The following is an 18,807-nucleotide window of genomic DNA, read 5'->3' as shown; positions in this document are numbered from 1 at the left end:
ACTTTGGCAATGTGAGTGTCAAATGAGAGGTTACTGTCAACCTGGGTCCCTAGGTCCCTGATTACCTCTTCTGTACTTAATGGATTACCACCTATGTGGTAATTTGTGGGTACCTTGTTTTTCCCAAAGGGTATGACTATACATTTTTTGGCATTCAGCTTAAGGCCATGGCTCTGGCACCAATTGTCCGTTTCTATGAGGCCTTTCTGAAGGATGTTTGTGTCCGCTGGAGTATCAATTATGGCGCCCAGTTTGCAGTCATCTGCGAACTTTGTCAGCCACAATCCTCCTATGTTTGCCTGTACCTCGGAAAAATAAATGCCGAACAAGAGGGGTCCCAGGACTGAGCCCTGTGGGACACAGCTTGTGACTGGCTTAGAGTCTGACATAGCTCCAGCAACTCTGACCCTGTGGGTTCTGTCCTTGAGCCAGTTTGCAACCCATCTTGTGACATATGGGTTTACATTTAAGCTGGTGAGTTTGTCTATGATGCCCGAGTGGGGTATTGTGTCAAAGGCTTTTGCAAGGTCAAGGTAGGCTGTGTGAACTGCCTTACCCTCATCAATGGCCTTAGTGACTGTTTCAAAAAAGTCGACCAAGTTCAAAAGGCAGGATCTGCCCTTGACAAAGCCAAATTGGGTAGGATCCAATGTCTGTAGGTCCCCAATATCTTTGTTTATGAGTTCCATAATGATCCTCTCCATAGCTTTGCCACCAGGCTCGTCAAGCTTATGGGGCGGTAATTTCCAGGGTCCGTAGAAGCACTGCCTTTGTGAAGTGGGACCACTGTTGCCATACCCCACTCTTTGGGTACGTATCCTGTAGTAAGGCTAAGATTAAACAGCAGCCTTATGTGTGGGTTTAGTTCCTCTTGGAGTTCATGTAGCACACAGCCCGGGACACCGTCCGGTCCCATTGATGCTGTGTTTTTAGCTTTAGAGAGGGCGGCTCTCACCTGGGCATCTGAGATGTTAGGGAGGCTACACTCTGCTGGGATAGTTATTTCTCCTTTTGGTGGGGGAGGGGGAGGAGAAATTTGCACTGAACCTGTCTGCCAGAATGTTGGCAATGTCAGTGGGTTCAGTGTATTTTATGTCATTTTGGACCAACTCTGAGCATATCTGGGAGTTTCCACCCAGGTTTCTAACATAGCTAAAGAAGGCCTTGTGATTGTCTTTGGTGTCTTTTGCGATTTTTCTCTCAAAGTTGGCCTTGGATGATTTTATGAGTGATCGTAGTTTTCTGCTAGTACTGATCAGAGATGCCTTCCCTTTTAGGGATTTTGCTCTGTCATGTAGTAGCTTCCTCCTCCTGTTGTAAAGTTTGTTTATGGCTGGGGTCCACCAGACCGGGCGCCTGCCTTTGGGGGAATGGGTCTTGGTTTTATTTGGGATTGCATGATCCATGCATTCTTGAAGGTGCCCGTAGAAGGCATTTGCAAAGGATTCAGCAGTGTGGGTTGTGGTTTCCACTGGCCCAGGGGCCTTGAAGGATACCACTTCAGTCTTAAGAAGTGTGAAGTTCTTCACTGTGGTCTTTTGTGCAGGGGGTGGGGGCGGGATGTGGATTTCCAGTGAGATTAATTTATGGTCTGATCTTACCAAAGAGGGATATACTTCCGGTGTGGAGCATTTTGTCCCCATGTTTGTGATGATCAGGTCTAGTATATTGTCTCCTCTTGTGGGAATGGTGACTAGTTGTTCCATTGCATTTGAGTTTATGAATTCTTGGAATCTTTGGGTTAGGGTGTTGGGGCTAGAGTAATGTTCCCAGTCTATGTTTGGGTAGTTGAAGTCTCCCACAATATGATGGTATTTGGAGTGACATTCATACTCTCCAGTGTCTTCAGGAAGTACTACTTCTGCTTTGTTGCCAAACAGGCGGTCCTGGTTTAAGGGAGCATCCAACAATTTAGCTTTAACATTATCTGGCAAAGACTGCTCCTTACGCCAAGCATGCCTCCTAAGTACAGACCCGGTGACAGCAGCCCTGCAAGATGCCTCTAGTGAATCAAAACCACACTGCAAAGTATGTTTTCCAACTTGTTCAGCAGAATGCATATAATCCTGTAAATCCTTATTTTCAACACAGTCACGGCTCAACATTATTTTCTGTATAAGCAATCCAATAATGTGCTGCTGATACTTTAACATATGAAACTGGCAATTTAAGGCCCTAATGGCCAAGGTTGCATAAGTGTATACCTTCTTACCCCATCTATCCAGCGCCCTGGAATCTCTATCAGAGGGGGTAGGATTTTTGGCAGTTGTAGCCTTTATGCCCTTGGGTCCCTGTGAAATGGTCTCAGGATCCACAGTATGATTTTTAACTTGTGAGAGTCAGGAACCCTGTAATATCTACCTGGTTTTCTGGGAGCAGGTGGTAAGGAGTCAGGGGCCAAGCTAGACTCCGTAAAGGCATCATCAACAATGTCCAGTACAGGGGGGATAGGTAAAGGCCTGTGTTGCGGCAGCAGTAAGAAATCCCTAAGCCTCTTTTTAGAATCAGAGTAATCCTGGCTTTCCCAGTGAAAATGCTCCCAAAGAGTATGCAAGGTTTCACCAAAAGAGAAATCCTCTGGAGGGAACTGAGTCCTCTGCATCAGAATCCTCATAGGCAGATAAGGGTAAATCCTGGTCATCAGAAGAAACAGAGATTTCAGAATCCTGATCAGAAGAATCACAGCCAAATTCAGTCCTAGGCCTCTTAGAGGGGAAAGGTTGACTTCCCCTGATTAAAGTAATAAGGTCTTCAGCCATTCTTATCATTTGTTTTTTTTTAGGCATAGAGGCCTGACGATGCAGTCTGGGAATCTAAAGTAGCAGGTATCGGGCTGTGAAAGCGCCTCACTGAGTACCAGCGAACTGGCAACTAGCTTAGGAGAAGCACTGTCGGCAGCTTTGGACCTAGGCGGCCTGTCTCTGTCTTTATCTTTGCGTTTTTTCGGAATGTCGGTAGTCGGGTGGCTTACCAAAGCCATATCTGGATAACTGAACCGAGTACCGACATATTTAGAAGCGTAAATATACCAACGACGAATAATTTGTTGTTTAAATAAGGCACAAAACCGACAGCGAGGTACGTCGTGGTCAGGGCCTCGGCAAGGAATACAGTATGAATGAAAATCTTTATGAGGTATTTGCTTTCCACAAGAAATACAATTACTGACTTTTACTGACATCGGTTAAGAGTAAGAAAAAGTTTCCCCAATCGGGTACTTAGCTTTAGTTGAAGACTTCAGTTTTGTAACTCGAAACGAAAATTTCAGGAGTTGGACGACCGGCACTTGGAAACTGCTTCTGCTTCGGGCACCGCACAGCAAGAAAGACTGATAAAATGGCGTTGGCTGCATGCTTTATGTCCCTGACTACCTGACATCATGGAAGATGAAACAGCAACCAACCCAGGACCCAAGACTTAGTTAATCAGGCCGACTGAGGGCTACTGCAATTAAATAACCCAAATGTGATGACTGCAACAGTGAAACACGAAGAACATCACAGGGATAGGGCTTTGAGGAGGTCTGCACAGGAAATGTTATTTACACCCTTTTATCTTCTACTGAGGAATTTCTTTGGACATTCCATTTGTTGGATGTGTCTAGTTAGGTACATACCACAGGGGGCATTGTATTCAATGATGGGTCTGATGGATGTCAAAAACAGTGGAACAATGACCTCCTTGGACAGAGATGGTATTCCTTAGAATGATATCCTCACAACAGTTGACACATTACGGTCGAAGACTAGTTTACTGTCTATGTGTTTATTTTTTAATTACAGAACTTTCTTTTGCAAGCCCTACTGTTTAACCAGTTTATGAGACAAGTTAAAGGAGAAACCATACCCACTTTTATGGGGCTTGTATTAAAATCATTAACCTGTTTTACTTGTTAACATCTGTCCATCTCTTGGTCACTAAGACAAAGTAGTGCTTGCTTTAAGAGGCTCACCCTTTGCTATCTTGGTAACAATGATGATCCCTACTTGTAAGGGTCTCATTTCACTTAGTGACAAAGATGATGCTGTTAACTATCCAATTTTCCATGCAAAAGCAACAGTACAGTATATAAGGCAAGCTAACCAAGTCCAAGTACCTCACATCTGAGATGTCTCAGAAGCACTGGCCTGGGTAAATGACTTACTATGAGACACATGCAAGTACGGACCAAGATAGTCAGGATCCAGGACTACAAGCTGAAGCAAATAAGCATACTACAGCCTCAAGCCTACATGTTAAACACCCAGTAAACAGAGCTTGTTACATTATTCTGCATCATCCTCTGTATCTCATTCCCATAACTTGTAAAGCTGCAGATGTTCCCCATCATATTTGGCTTTCAAGCTTCTAAGACAAACTAACCAGATATCAATCAAAACAAGTCACTGCAATTTTACAAAACATCCGAAGTTACCAAAACTGATTAGCTAACACAGGAATATAAAAAGATATATGACTATGTATGGTATATTGTTTTGTTCTGGAAAATTTCAGAACTTACCATGGCAACGTCATCTAAAATACTCTGTGGTGAACTGTGAGCCATAACCTGCAATAAAAGGAAACAAAGTTATCACAATTCACAAACCACAACATTAAAACAATTCAAATCAATATTTCAGTTATGAAATCTATGTATAAATTCTATCAAAGATAAGACATTTAATGGACCTTAGAGAACGGGTTAAAGAACAACAATGGGATTCTATTATTAAATGCTCAACTTCTCTGTCCTTCTCCCTATTTACTGTCCCTGCTATGAATAAACAATATAGCATGTAAAATATTTTAAATTCGACCGTTTTTCTCCACTAGAACAGTACCTTACTGTACTGTGGTGGTTTCACTTTCAAAAAACTTTTGTCCCGCCCTGGTATAGCTTGCTGCAGTTTCCATTTCATTGATGTCATCAACACCTATCATACCTCTCAACCTGGAAACATCAAAAATCTGGACAAGGCCCATGAAAAATAGGTACAAATCTGTACGCTGATTAACATAAAATATGCATACATAATTGTGTAACCCCGTCCACTCCAATGGAGTTGTGGGATACCAACTTTCAAATGCAAACTGAAGAAAAGACAACCAAAATACAGCACCACAGTCCCCCTGCAGCCACTCCAATGTCCCATTACCTGGCTATTTCACCCCATTTACCATAAACACTAATGTGTGCATACTGTTTTACTTCTACAATGACTGTAAACTGACTATATTGTGTAAAATGTTGCCTTATTTAATATCCTGCAAACTTTGTACAGCACATCTTAGGTGTAAATATAAAATTTGTAATATCTCCTACCCTATGTCTCAGGTTGTAGCCGACAGAATCCTTGTACCAGCCTACCTTCCACATTCAAAAAATCAAATAAGTACAAGTTGCAGACTACCATAACTAGAATTGATGAAAAGAGGCATAAAATAAAAGAAAGTCCAGAAATTGTCAAATAATCATGGCTGTATTTTGCATCACTTTGTTCTCAACAGACTGCAGAACGATACAAAACATTTACTCTAACTCTGTGTCTTGTATTACTGTAACACACCTAATTCTTTCCATTCAGTACAATATACCTACTTAGTTTCTGTTCTTGTCCTCCGCTACATTGGGAGGGTTACCTACAAGGAGTTAGACCCTTGAATCCATTTCTGCTGTGCTATGTTGCCATATCAGATATAACTGTACTTTACATGTTGTTCTTCATTACTTACAAATATCTGCAGTTGGCCTGAGCTCAGAAGATGAATCAAAAGAAACAAGGCTCTCATAAGAATAATTTTACTGCAGGTGTCTCTTACAGTATTCAGTGAAGGAAATGACTCACTTATCAAGCCAGTTATTCTCTTTGTCATACAGATTCAGCATGCTAAAACATGTTGCATTGTACTACAGTGAAAAATTCCATTCACATAGAATGTCCATACCTCACTAATGACCCAGCTAGGTTCTTTTTATGCCATTATGTCATGGGATTATTCCTTTCTGCAGCACTTATTTTAAAACATTGGGAATTTCCATTGTTACACCACTAAAATAGTCCTAGGCACTATTTATTCCTGACTGTACTTCACAGGCTGTCAACTTCTGCAAGTAAAAAAAATCTGAATATGCGTCATTCTGCTTTATTTTTTACTTCACTTGCTTTAATAAAGATCTTCTTAGCTCCATAGATAGTCTCTCCCAATCATTAGTGTTAATATGTGCACTTCATATAACCAGTCTCGTGGAATTCCTGAATCTTATGCCTGTGGAGTTCACTGAGAGTATTTCTCCAGCTCTCAAAGTTTGTTATAAATGGATGGTGCTGTTTACTGTTACAATGTCAAACCTTGGTGGTCTGTTTAAGTTCATTCAGTCAAGAACCAGCACTAGTATCAAACATGGGACCTTCATACCTGCAAACAGTGTTGCATCCACAGTTTCACTTTTACAGCTCCGTTTTTTCCTACAGTCTTTTAATTTGTACTGATGGCTAGAAGAGTGTTGGGGCACTCACAGCATGTGCAATATGTTGTCTATGTTCCTGTGTCAAACCTTATTTGCTGACTTTCAGAACAGCTGATGGACTACAGATGCAATTATCTTCAGTATACGCTAATCCCAAACAGCTTCCCAAGCTACACAACCTTAAAAAAATATGCCAAAACCTGCCTTCTCTGACCAACAAGCTCCCCTAACCTGAAACCTATGCAAATCATGAATCCCCAACATTGTACTGAACAAAAATGAAAAATTAACAGTTTCCTTTTATGATTAGTCACACAAAAGCAAAGGCACGTGCGAGCACACACACGCAGATACCTCCGCAGTGTGTTCTGTTCGGGCTTCGCATACGGGCTTGCAGATACCTCTGCAGTGTGTTCACTTCAATTCACATACATTACGGCACAGTGTTCTGCTGAATTCACACACACACACACACACACACACACACACACACACACACACACACACACACACACACACACACACACACACACACACACCAGGAGAAAGAACTGCAGGACCTCTCAGCAATCCGCAGAACTGCAACGGAATCCTAATCACCCTGTTAAACGGTATAGCACTAGCAGTCCCCAAGCAGCTAAATGGCATGGCAGGACGAATATAGTATTCACTCACTCAGCAGATGTAGATAACTCCAATCCAAGTATGAATGGCAATAAATCTGCCCCGGACGAACTGAGTATTCAAACAGGGCAACACGCACAGCATTAAAATGAAAGCAGCTCGGACGAACCGAGTATTCAAACATACAGATGTGCGCAAGTATTCAAACAGGCAACATGTGTGTCTGAGCTTAATTCTGACAGGCTGATGGAGCTTATGTCATCGCGCATGTGATGACGTCAGCTCTGAAAGCACAGAATCTAAATAAAATAGCTTAAAAAAAACAGAATGAAGGGGTGCCACTCAGGAATCATGGCACCCCATTCATTGGGACCCCAAAACTCGGTAAAAAACGAGTAAATCGGGATGGTTGGGAGGTCTGACACCTATGAATACAAGTAGTTTTCTGGCCAATTCCTTCTCCACACTGACATTTCCATGACCTTCCTAAAACCCACCCATGCTGTGATCACCGGGGGGCCCGGGAACCCCGGGGGTCCGGTCCCATTGATGCTGTGTTTTTAGCTTTAGAGGGCGGCTCTCACCTGGGCATCTGAGATGTTAGGGAGGCTACACTCTGCTGGGATAGTTATTTCTCCTTTTGGTGGGGGAGGGGGAGGAGAAATTTGCACTGAACCTGTCTGCCAGAATGTTGGCAATGTCAGTGGGTTCAGTGTATTTTATGTCATTTTGGACCAACTCTGAGCATATCTGGGAGTTTCCACCCAGGTTTCTAACATAGCTAAAGAAGGCCTTGTGATTGTCTTTGGTGTCTTTTGCGATTTTTCTCTCAAAGTTGGCCTTGGATGATTTTATGAGTGATCGTAGTTTTCTGCTAGTACTGATCAGAGATGCCTTCCCTTTTAGGGATTTTGCTCTGTCATGTAGTAGCTTCCTCCTCCTGTTGTAAAGTTTGTTTATGGCTGGGGTCCACCAGACCGGCGCCTGCCTTTGGGGGAATGGGTCTTGGTTTTATTTGGGATTGCATGATCCATGCATTCTTGAAGGTGCCCGTAGAAGGCATTTGCAAAGGATTCAGCAGTGTGGGTTGTGGTTTCCACTGGCCCAGGGGCCTTGAAGGATACCACTTCAGTCTTAAGAAGTGTGAAGTTCTTCACTGTGGTCTTTTGTGCAGGGGGTGGGGGCGGGATGTGGATTTCCAGTGAGATTAATTTATGGTCTGATCTTACCAAAGAGGGATATACTTCCGGTGTGGAGCATTTTGTCCCCATGTTTGTGATGATCAGGTCTAGTATATTGTCTCCTCTTGTGGGAATGGTGACTAGTTGTTCCATTGCATTTGAGTTTATGAATTCTTGGAATCTTTGGGTTAGGGTGTTGGGGCTAGAGTAATGTTCCCAGTCTATGTTTGGGTAGTTGAAGTCTCCCAATATGATGGTATTTGGAGTGACATTCATACTCTCCAGTGTCTTCAGGAAGTACTACTTCTGCTTTGTTGCCAAACAGGCGGTCCTGGTTTAAGGGAGCATCCAACAATTTAGCTTTAACATTATCTGGCAAAGACTGCTCCTTACGCCAAGCATGCCTCCTAAGTACAGACCCGGTGACAGCAGCCCTGCAAGATGCCTCTAGTGAATCAAAACCACACTGCAAAGTATGTTTTCCAACTTGTTCAGCAGAATGCATATAATCCTGTAAATCCTTATTTTCAACACAGTCACGGCTCAACATTATTTTCTGTATAAGCAATCCAATAATGTGCTGCTGATACTTTAACATGAAACTGGCAATTTAAGGCCCTAATGGCCAAGGTTGCATAAGTGTATACCTTCTTACCCCATCTATCCAGCGCCCTGGAATCTCTATCAGAGGGGGTAGGATTTTTGGCAGTTGTAGCCTTTATGCCCTTGGGTCCCTATGAAATGGTCTCAGGATCCACAGTATGATTTTTAACTTGTGAGAGTCAGGAACCCTGTAATATCTACCTGGTTTTCTGGGAGCAGGTGGTAAGGAGTCAGGGGCCAAGCTAGACTCCGTAAAGGCATCATCAACAATGTCCAGTACAGGGGGGATAGGTAAAGGCCTGTGTTGCGGCAGCAGTAAGAAATCCCTAAGCCTCTTTTTAGAATCAGAGTAATCCTGGCTTTCCCAGTGAAAATGCTCCCAAAGAGTATGCAAGGTTTCACCAAAAGAGAAATCCTCTGGAGGGAACTGAGTCCTCTGCATCAGAATCCTCATAGGCAGATAAGGGTAAATCCTGGTCATCAGAAGAAACAGAAATTTCAGAATCCTGATCAGAAGAATCACAGCCAAATTCAGTCCTAGGCCTCTTAGAGGGGAAAGGTTGACTTCCCCTGATTAAAGTAATAAGGTCTTCAGCCATTCTTATCATTTGTTTTTTTAGGCATAGAGGCCTGACGATGCAGTCTGGGAATCTAAAGTAGCAGGTATCGGGCTGTGAAAGCGCCTCACTGAGTACCAGCGAACTGGCAACTAGCTTAGGAGAAGCACTGTCGGCAGCTTTGGACCTAGGCGGCCTGTCTCTGTCTTTATCTTTGCGTTTTTTCGGAATGTCGGTAGTCGGGTGGCTTACCAAAGCCATATCTGGATAACTGAACCGAGTACCGACATATTTAGAAGCGTAAATATACCAACGACGAATAATTTGTTGTTTAAATAAGGCACAAAACCGACAGCGAGTGTCGCGGTCAGGGCCTCGGCAAGGAATACAGTATGAATGAAAATCTTTATGAGGTATTTGCTTTCCACAAGAAATACAATTACTGACTTTTACTGACATCGGTTAAGAGTAAGAAAAAGTTTCCCCAATCGGGTACTTAGCTTTAGTTGAAGACTTCAGTTTTGTAACTCGAAACGAAAATTTCAGGAGTTGGACGACCGGCACTTGGAAACTGCTTCTGCTTCGGGCACCGCACAGCAAGAAAGACTGATAAAATGGCGTTGGCTGCATGCTTTATGTCCCTGACTACCTGACATCATGGAAGATGAAACAGCAACCAACCCAGGACCTAAGACTTAGTTAATCAGGCCGAATGAGGGCTACTGCAATTAAATAACCCAAATGTGATGACTGCAACAGTGAAACACGAAGAACATCACAGGGATAGGGCTTTGAGGAGGTCTGCACAGGAAATGTTATTTACACCCTTTTATCTTCTACTGAGGAATTTCTTTGGACATTCCATTTGTTGGATGTGTCTAGTTAGGTACATACCACAGGGGGCATTGTATTCAATGATGGGTCTGATGGATGTCAAAAACAGTGGAACAATGACCTCCTTGGACAGAGATGGTATTCCTTAGAATGATATCCTCACAACAGTTGACACATTACAGTCGAAGACTAGTTTACTGTCTATGTGTTTATTTTTTAATTACAGAACTTTCTTTTGCAAGCCCTACTGTTTAACCAGTTTATGAGACAAGTTAAAGGAGAAACCATACCCACTTTTATGGGGCTTGTATTAAAATCATTAACCTGTTTTACTTGTTAACATCTGTCCATCTCTTGGTCACTAAGACAAAGTAGTGCTTGCTTTAAGAGGCTCACTCTTTGCTATCTTGGTAACAATGATGATCCCTACTTGTAAGGGTCTCATTTCACTTAGTGACAAAGATGATGCTGTTAACTATCCAATTTTCCATGCAAAAGCAACAGTACAGTATATAAGGCAAGCTAACCAAGTCCAAGTACCTCACATCTGAGATGTCTCAGAAGCACTGGCCTGGGTAAATGACTTACTATGAGACACATGCAAGTACGGACCAAGATAGTCAGGATCCAGGACTACAAGCTGAAGCAAATAAGCATACCACAGCCTCAAGCCTACATGTTAAACACCCAGTAAACAGAGCTTGTTACATTATTCTGCATCATCCTCTGTATCTCATTCCCATAACTTGTAAAGCTGCAGATGTTCCCCATCATATTTGGCTTTCAAGCTTCTAAGACAAACTAACCAGATATCAATCAAAACAAGTCACTGCAATTTTACAAAACATCCGAAGTTACCAAAACTGATTAGCTAACACAGGAATATAAAAGATATATGACTATGTATGGTATATTGTTTTGTTCTGGAAAATTTCAGAACTTACCATGGCAACGTCATCTAAAATACTCTGTGGTGAACTGTGAGCCATAACCTGCAATAAAAGGAAACAAAGTTATCACAATTCACAAACCACAACATTAAAACAATTCAAATCAATATTTCAGTTATGAAATCTATGTATAAATTCTATCAAAGATAAGACATTTAATGGACCTTAGAGAACGGGTTAAAGAACAACAATGGGATTCTATTATTAAATGCTCAACTTCTCTGTCCTTCTCCCTATTTACTGTCCCTGCTATGAATAAACAATATAGCATGTAAAATATTTTAAAATCGACCGTTTTGCTCCACTAGAACAGTACCTTACTGTACTGTGGTGGTTTCACTTTCAAAAAACTTTTGTCCCGCCCTGGTATAGCTTGCTGCAGTTTCCATTTCATTGATGTCATCAACACCTATCATACCTCTCAACCTGGAAACATCAAAAATCTGGACAAGGCCCATGAAAAATAGGTACAAATCTGTACGCTGATTAACATAAAATATGCATACATAATTGTGTAACCCCGTCCACTCCAATGGAGTTGTGGGATACCAACTTTCAAATGCAAACTGAAGAAAAGACAACCAAAATACAGCACCACAGTCCCCCTGCAGCCACTCCAATGTCCCATTACCTGGCTATTTCACCCCATTTACCATAAACACTAATGTGTGCATACTGTTTTACTTCTACAATGACTGTAAACTGACTATATTGTGTAAAATGTTGCCTTATTTAATATCCTGCAAACTTTGTATAGCACATCTTAGGTGTAAATATAAAATTTGTAATATCTCCTACCCTATGTCTCAGGTTGTAGCCGACAGAATCCTTGTACCAGCCTACCTTCCACATTCAAAAAATCAAATAAGTACAAGTTGCAGACTACCATAACTAGAATTGATGAAAAAGAGGCATAAAATAAAAGAAAGTCCAGAAATTGTCAAATAATCATGGCTGTATTTTGCATCACTTTGTTCTCAACAGACTGCAGAACGATACAAAACATTTACTCTAACTCTGTGTCTTGTATTACTGTAACACACCTAATTCTTTCCATTCAGTACAATATACCTACTTAGTTTCTGTTCTTGTCCTCCCGCTACATTGGGGGGGGAGGGGTTACCTACAAGGAGTTAGACCCTTGAATCCATTTCTGCTGTGCTATGTTGCCATATCAGATATAACTGTACTTTACATGTTGTTCTTCATTACTTACAAATATCTGCAGTTGGCCTGAGCTCAGAAGATGAATCAAAAGAAACAAGGCTTTCATAAGAATAATTTTACTGCAGGTGTCTCTTACAGTATTCAGTGAAGGAAATGACTCACTTATCAAGCCAGTTATTCTCTTTGTCATACAGATTCAGCATGCTAAAACATGTTGCATTGTACTACAGTGAAAAATTCCATTCACATAGAATGTCCATACCTCACTAATGACCCAGCTAGGTTCTTTTTATGCCACTATGTCATGGGATTATTCCTTTCTGCAGCACTTATTTTAAAACATTGGGAATTTCCATTGTTACACCACTAAAATAGTCCTAGGCACTATTTATTCCTGACTGTACTTCACAGGCTGTCAACTTCTGCAAGTAAAAAAAATCTGAATATGCGTCATTCTGCTTTACTTTTTACTTCACTTGCTTTAATAAAGATCTTCTTAGCTCCATAGATAGTCTCTCCCAATCATTAGTGTTAATATGTGCACTTCATATAACCAGTCTCGTGGAATTCCTGAATCTTATGCCTGTGGAGTTCACTGAGAGTATTTCTCCAGCTCTCAAAGTCTGTTATAAATGGATGGTGCTGTTTACTGTTACAATGTCAAACCTTGGTGGTCTGTTTAAGTTCATTCAGTCAAGAACCAGCACTAGTATCAAACATGGGACCTTCATACCTGCAAACAGTGTTGCATCCACAGTTTCACTTTTACAGCTCCGTTTTTCCTACAGTCTTTTAATTTGTACTGATGGCTAGAAGAGTGTTGGGGCACTCACAGCATGTGCAATATGTTGTCTATGTTCCTGTGTCAAACCTTATTTGCTGACTTTCAGAACAGCTGATGGACTACAGATGCAATTATCTTCAGTATACGCTAATCCCAAACAGCTTCCCAAGCTACACAACCTTAAAAAAATATGCCAAAACCTGCCTTCTCTGACCAACAAGCTCCCCTAACCTGAAACCTATGCAAATCATGAATCCCCAACATTGTACTGAACAAAAATGAAAAATTAACAGTTTCCTTTTATGATTAGTCACACAAAAGCAAAGGCACGTGCGAGCACACACACGCAGATACCTCCGCAGTGTGTTCTGTTCGGGCTTCGCATACGGGCTTGCAGATACCTCTGCAGTGTGTTCACTTCAATTCACATACATTACGGCACAGTGTTCTGCTGAATTCACACACACACACACACACACACACACACACACACACACACACACACACACACACACACACACACACACACACACCCCAGGAGAAAGAACTGCAGGACCTCTCAGCAATCCGCAGAACTGCAACGGAATCCTAATCACCCTGTTAAACGGTATAGCACTAGCAGTCCCCAAGCAGCTAAATGGCATGGCAGACGCAGATATAGTATTCACTCACTCAGCAGATGTAGATAACTCCAATCCAAGTATGAATGGCAATAAATCTGCCCCGGACGAACTGAGTATTCAAACAGGGCAACACGCACAGCATTAAAATGAAAGCAGCTCGGACGAACCGAGTATTCAAACATACAGATGTGCGCAAGTATTCAAACAGGCAACATGTGTGTCTGAGCTTAATTCTGACAGGCTGATGGAGCTTATGTCATCGCGCATGTGATGATGTCAGCTCTGAAAGCACGGAATCTAAATAAAATAGCTTAAAAAAAACAGAATGAAGGGGTGCCACTCAGGAATCATGGCACCCCATTCATTGGGACCCCAAAACTCGGTAAAAAACGAGTAAATCGGGATGGTTGGGAGGTCTGACACCTATGAATACAAGTAGTTTTCTGGCCAATTCCTTCTCCACACTGACATTTCCATGACCTTCCTAAAAACCCACCCATGCTGTGATGTCACAGCTGCCTGGTCCTTTCACTACCCATACAGGAAGTAAAGACTAGAACAAGGAAACAGTACACAAGTCAAGTCTCATGCTGTGGGCTGTCAATCACAGGTGGTAACAGCTCAAATTACCCTTAGAACTTTGACAGCTAGGGAAGTCAAGTGTGAAGGGGGATGGGAGATGAGTCAAAGTAGTACAATTCAGGCTTCACAAAACTCTGCAGTTTAGCCTTCTTAAAAAAAAGCAGCAGTAAAAAGCACTTTGAAAGTCTGCTCTGTGGCATTTGCACTGTTTGTATTTTAAGTAGTCACTGAATGGTATGAAATGTTACTTAAAACGTATGCATGCAAAATCAATACACTGACAGGAGCTTTGGGAAGAAATAGGCATATATAACAATTTTTTTACAGGCATGATGGGACAGACTAAACAATCAGAATTATTTCAAGATGCCAGACCCCATGTGGTCAGAAATTGCGCATAAAAATATTTAAAAACTTGTAAATAGTCTCAGAGTGGTGTTAAAATGTAGGAAACACCAAAGCATGATGAAATAAACATGAGTTTTAAGTCTGTGTGTGCGGTTCTCCTTTAAATATAAATCTCCACCTTAACTGAATAACAAATGTTTTCCAACAAGGTTGTTAATGTAAATGTAATGCTCAGTAAAAACAAGTACGCCATTTAACTACAGCAAATTAAGGTGCAGTAAAGCTTGTTCAGAAAAAAAATAAAACCAAATGTCAGCCTTTTTTTTTTTTTAAACACTTACTAAACACTGCTTTGCTGTTTAGTGAAAAAACAAAAATTTAAATAAAGATTAAAAAAAAAAAATGTGCGTGTGCATGTGCGTGCCGTATGCATGAGAAAGAGACAGACAGATCGTGATTAGCAACTTACTTCTACTGCAACAGGCAGTCCATCAGCATACACTGCCTAAACTAAGCAGACAACTCTAGTGTCTGGCATTACTGACGCACTTTAATCCTCAGTGATTTACTAGAAAACTAAGCATTCTACACTCGCAATGCCTTGCATTCTATAATTCTTTTAATCATTTGATTACAATGAGACAACTGATCCGAGGAGTACTCACTCAACAAAGTTGCAACTTCTGGGCAAGTATGTGTGTGCGTGTGTGTCTGTAGTTATGTATTACATAACTTATATTTTGGATGCAAAATAATTCCTACAACAACAATAATTATATATGCTACAGCAAGTCTGAAACATAGGTAGAATGATTTTATATCAAAAATATTACAAAAAGTATATAAGAAAAAGAAGAAAAAAAAGGCAATTTAACAGCCTGTTCTCCAAGTACAATGATGACCTTCAGGGTGGGTGTTGTCCGGGGACTTAATAACTTTTAAGGGTGGTAAGGTCCTCTGCCTGAGCATGCAATAATCCCTTGATAATGCCAATCCTGTCGGGGACTGCTTGCTTAGTCCACTGCTCTTAATAAACGAAGTAGTTTCTCATCTGGGTTCAAAAGTAGACAATAAACAGATTATACATAAGAATGGAGAAATGAAATATTGACAAAAGTGATTACTGCAAGCAGGGGCACAGGAAATAGTCAAGGAGAGGCTGGAATTTACTGCAGAAACCTGGAAAAGGAAGCAAGATATTGGGAGCAAATAACCAGAGAGGGACAATTAACAGTGGGAAGAGGCCAAGGAGTCGTCTGAGTTGATATCAGAGTATAACAGAGTACTGGCAAAGAGAAAGGGATAGCAGAATACTAAGTGAAAGACCTGCTCTTGTAGACTATTTGGCTGAATATACAACAGAAGCTGCTGTTAAAGGAATTGGTAGAGCATACAAAATATTGCTTGAGAACTACAACAATCAGAGGAAGTTAGAAAGGATTGAGGAAAAGAAACTAAAAAATAATTTAGAAGGGAACAATGGAGGACACATGTATGGCTCTCTCAAGTATGCAACAAAGGCCAGAAGGTTTAGAATCTTTGCTTGGAAATGGATGCATTTAGTATTTTTACACCCAAAGCAGACTTCAAAGAATTTTTCCTCAGGTAGACAATAAATATTGGAGGTGTGATAGTGAAGAAACAAGTAAGTGGGAATATGTTTTTTGTGAGTGTAATGAGTTGTCAGATTTTAAAAATTCCCTACATACTACTCTGTCAGAAAAAGTGGGGGAACAAATGACTGTAAAAAGGAAATTATTCTTTTGCGTTGGGAACGCAGGATTTGAATTGCCTAGACATAGTAAAGCCTTAAGTTTACATATGTTGGCAGCCAAAAAATCAATTACTGCAAAATGTAAATTAAAGTCTAAACTAACTATCTGAAGTATTGAATATTGTAGAAACTGGAAGATAGATACTTATAAAAGGATGGAATACATTACATAAAAATAAATGAAAATCGTATAACAATACAGTTAGAATAATGCTTTGGAGGAGGAGTGAGGTTTAGGGGAAGGCAACAACTGAGCAATTTATGTAATGCTGGACTGTTAGCTATATAAAAAAAGAAAATGTGATATAGAACGTATGTAAATAGAAAAATGTTAATATTGCTTGCTTTCTTTTTCTACTAAATTATGTGTACTTGTATCTTAAGTGATTAACAAAAAGGTGTTTTAAAAAAAAAAAGAAAGAAAAGAAAAAAGAACCCTGTATGGCTTTCCTCTCTGACTTGCTGTTCGCTGACCAAGAATGGGTCTGTGCATTTTGTTGCTCTCCAACACAAAGTTATTACAACAGCCAACCAGCCATGTACTTTCAGACAAAATCTTGAGAGAGAAAGAAAAGTAACAGGAGCCCACTCACTGTAACAGAAGACGTTCCATTACAAGGATCACTGTTGCATAATGACTGGTTAACCATGTGAAACTAGCCATGGATGGAAGTTCACCCTTCAAGTCCAACTTTCAAAGCTTTTCTGAAATCTGCAGGCAGGAACTAGACGACTCCCTTTACCCTAGAATACTGGCCTGATTCACCTAAAAAGTAGTGTGGCAGTTTGCAAAGATTCGGACATTGCTGCCAGGAACCAAAGTCTGGCAAAGGCCTTGAGCGATTGAAGAGCTAATCACCGAAGGATGACGAGTACCCCACTATGTGCTAAAACAACAAAACTCACCAAAGTAACTCCCATGATCTGGAGCTAGGAACTACAGGGGCTACATTTGGTTGGCATGCATGGAAGTACACACACTGCCATGATGAGACTGCACTCTGCCACTTAAGGAGTATGTTATCTGGTTTTCTGGTGTAAACCCTCCAGCTGTACAAACAAATTCTTGATAGCTACGAGAAATACAGGACTGGAAGAGACTACAAAAAAAGTGAGTGAGGCACCATGGAGGAAAAAAGTGATAAGGGAGGCTATAGTAAACCAGAAAAATCAGAAGAATGGGACATGCATGCAACCCTTCAAAATAATAATTACAAGAGGAGTAGCTCACTCTCACATGAGTATTGACCACTCTGTTAATTTTTGCAGTTTATGTATGTTTAACAACCACTGATTAGAATACAGGCAAGCAGGTAGGACAATTTTTATTTGAGAACAGTTAAGCCAGGACTTCTAATTCAGAGAGCTCCTAGTTTAATGCTTTGGTCAACTCTTCCTCAAGTCTTTGCCTGATATGGGTAGATGTGGATGCCCTTTATTTTGAGGTAGACAAAAAAAAAAGGAAAAAAAAAGAGCAAAGCATTCTACAATTCTACAAATACCCCGGCAGAAGAGGGTAGTCCAAAGGACAAGGAATGGAAGTGATCCAATGCTCTTTTGTCCCTGCCACAAAGCTGAGGAATTTTTCTGCTCCTTGAACACTAGGATACACAGATAAACATCATTCATGTCTAGTGTGACCACTATGGCATCTGGCAGTAGAATGGAAAGGAGGGCCTGTATGGTGAACATCCTGAATTTAAGTCTCCAAGTTCTATTACTGTCAGACTTCTTTGGTTTAAACAACAAAGTAGCCAAGCCTTCTATGCAGAGCCAACAAAATGCATCCTTCCCCTTTGGCCCTATGTGTTACAACAGAAGACAGCAAGCTGGATAGTCTGGTTGAGTGCTACCCCAAAGACAACTTGTAGAATTAAAGACTGGTCTGTTCTTAGACTCACCAGGTCTTTAAGGTTAACTAAAAAGGACTCTCTACACAACAGCATGCAGTTCGGATATTCTGATACCTTCTCAGATGCAGACATAGAGAAAAAGGTTTAGCACTAGTCCACAGAGTTAACTGCCTTGCTCTATTTAAACAACCCCCCTCCAAAAAAAAAAAAAAAAAAAGAGACTCCCGACCAGAGTAAAAATAACATGAAAACTGAAAAACCACTGGAAGGCACAGAGGAAAGGAACAAACCAGGGTTTTTAGCGCAGTTACAGTTTAATGTTGGCTATTCATCACAAAGACTTCATCAGAAAACAGTGAACCAACAAACAACTTCAGCTTAAATACCTAAATTCAACTAATGACCAATGACACCAAAAACAATTATCCAATGAATGACTAAAACTAATGAACATTCCAGACATAATGACATCTAAA

The 18,807-nt window shown here is 40.9% G+C and overlaps 1 protein-coding gene across 4 annotated transcripts in view; it reads right to left on the bottom strand.

Annotated features, from left to right (window-relative positions):
- The window catches only part of RBM25 (RNA binding motif protein 25), a 1,759,384-nt gene that overhangs the window by 35,420 nt on the left and 1,705,157 nt on the right, over positions 1-18,807 (bottom strand). For 2 of the 4 annotated variants that reach the window (XM_044074670.1, XM_044074673.1), the window contains exon 17: positions 11,195-11,242. In XM_044074670.1, the coding sequence (XP_043930605.1) occupies positions 11,195-11,242 (48 nt within the window). Of the gene's footprint in view, positions 1-4,501; positions 4,550-11,194; positions 11,243-18,807 lie in introns of all 4 variants that reach the window. The other 2 variants (XM_044074671.1, XM_044074672.1) reach the window with 1 other exon arrangement.

The sequence above is a fragment of the Protopterus annectens genome, chromosome 6.part0 (genome assembly GCF_019279795.1).
Source record: "Protopterus annectens isolate FY-2018-M chromosome 6.part0, PAN1.0, whole genome shotgun sequence".
In the NCBI taxonomy this organism is placed as follows: Eukaryota; Metazoa; Chordata; order Ceratodontiformes; family Protopteridae; genus Protopterus; species Protopterus annectens.
This window is presented reverse-complemented; position numbering and strand designations above follow the sequence as displayed.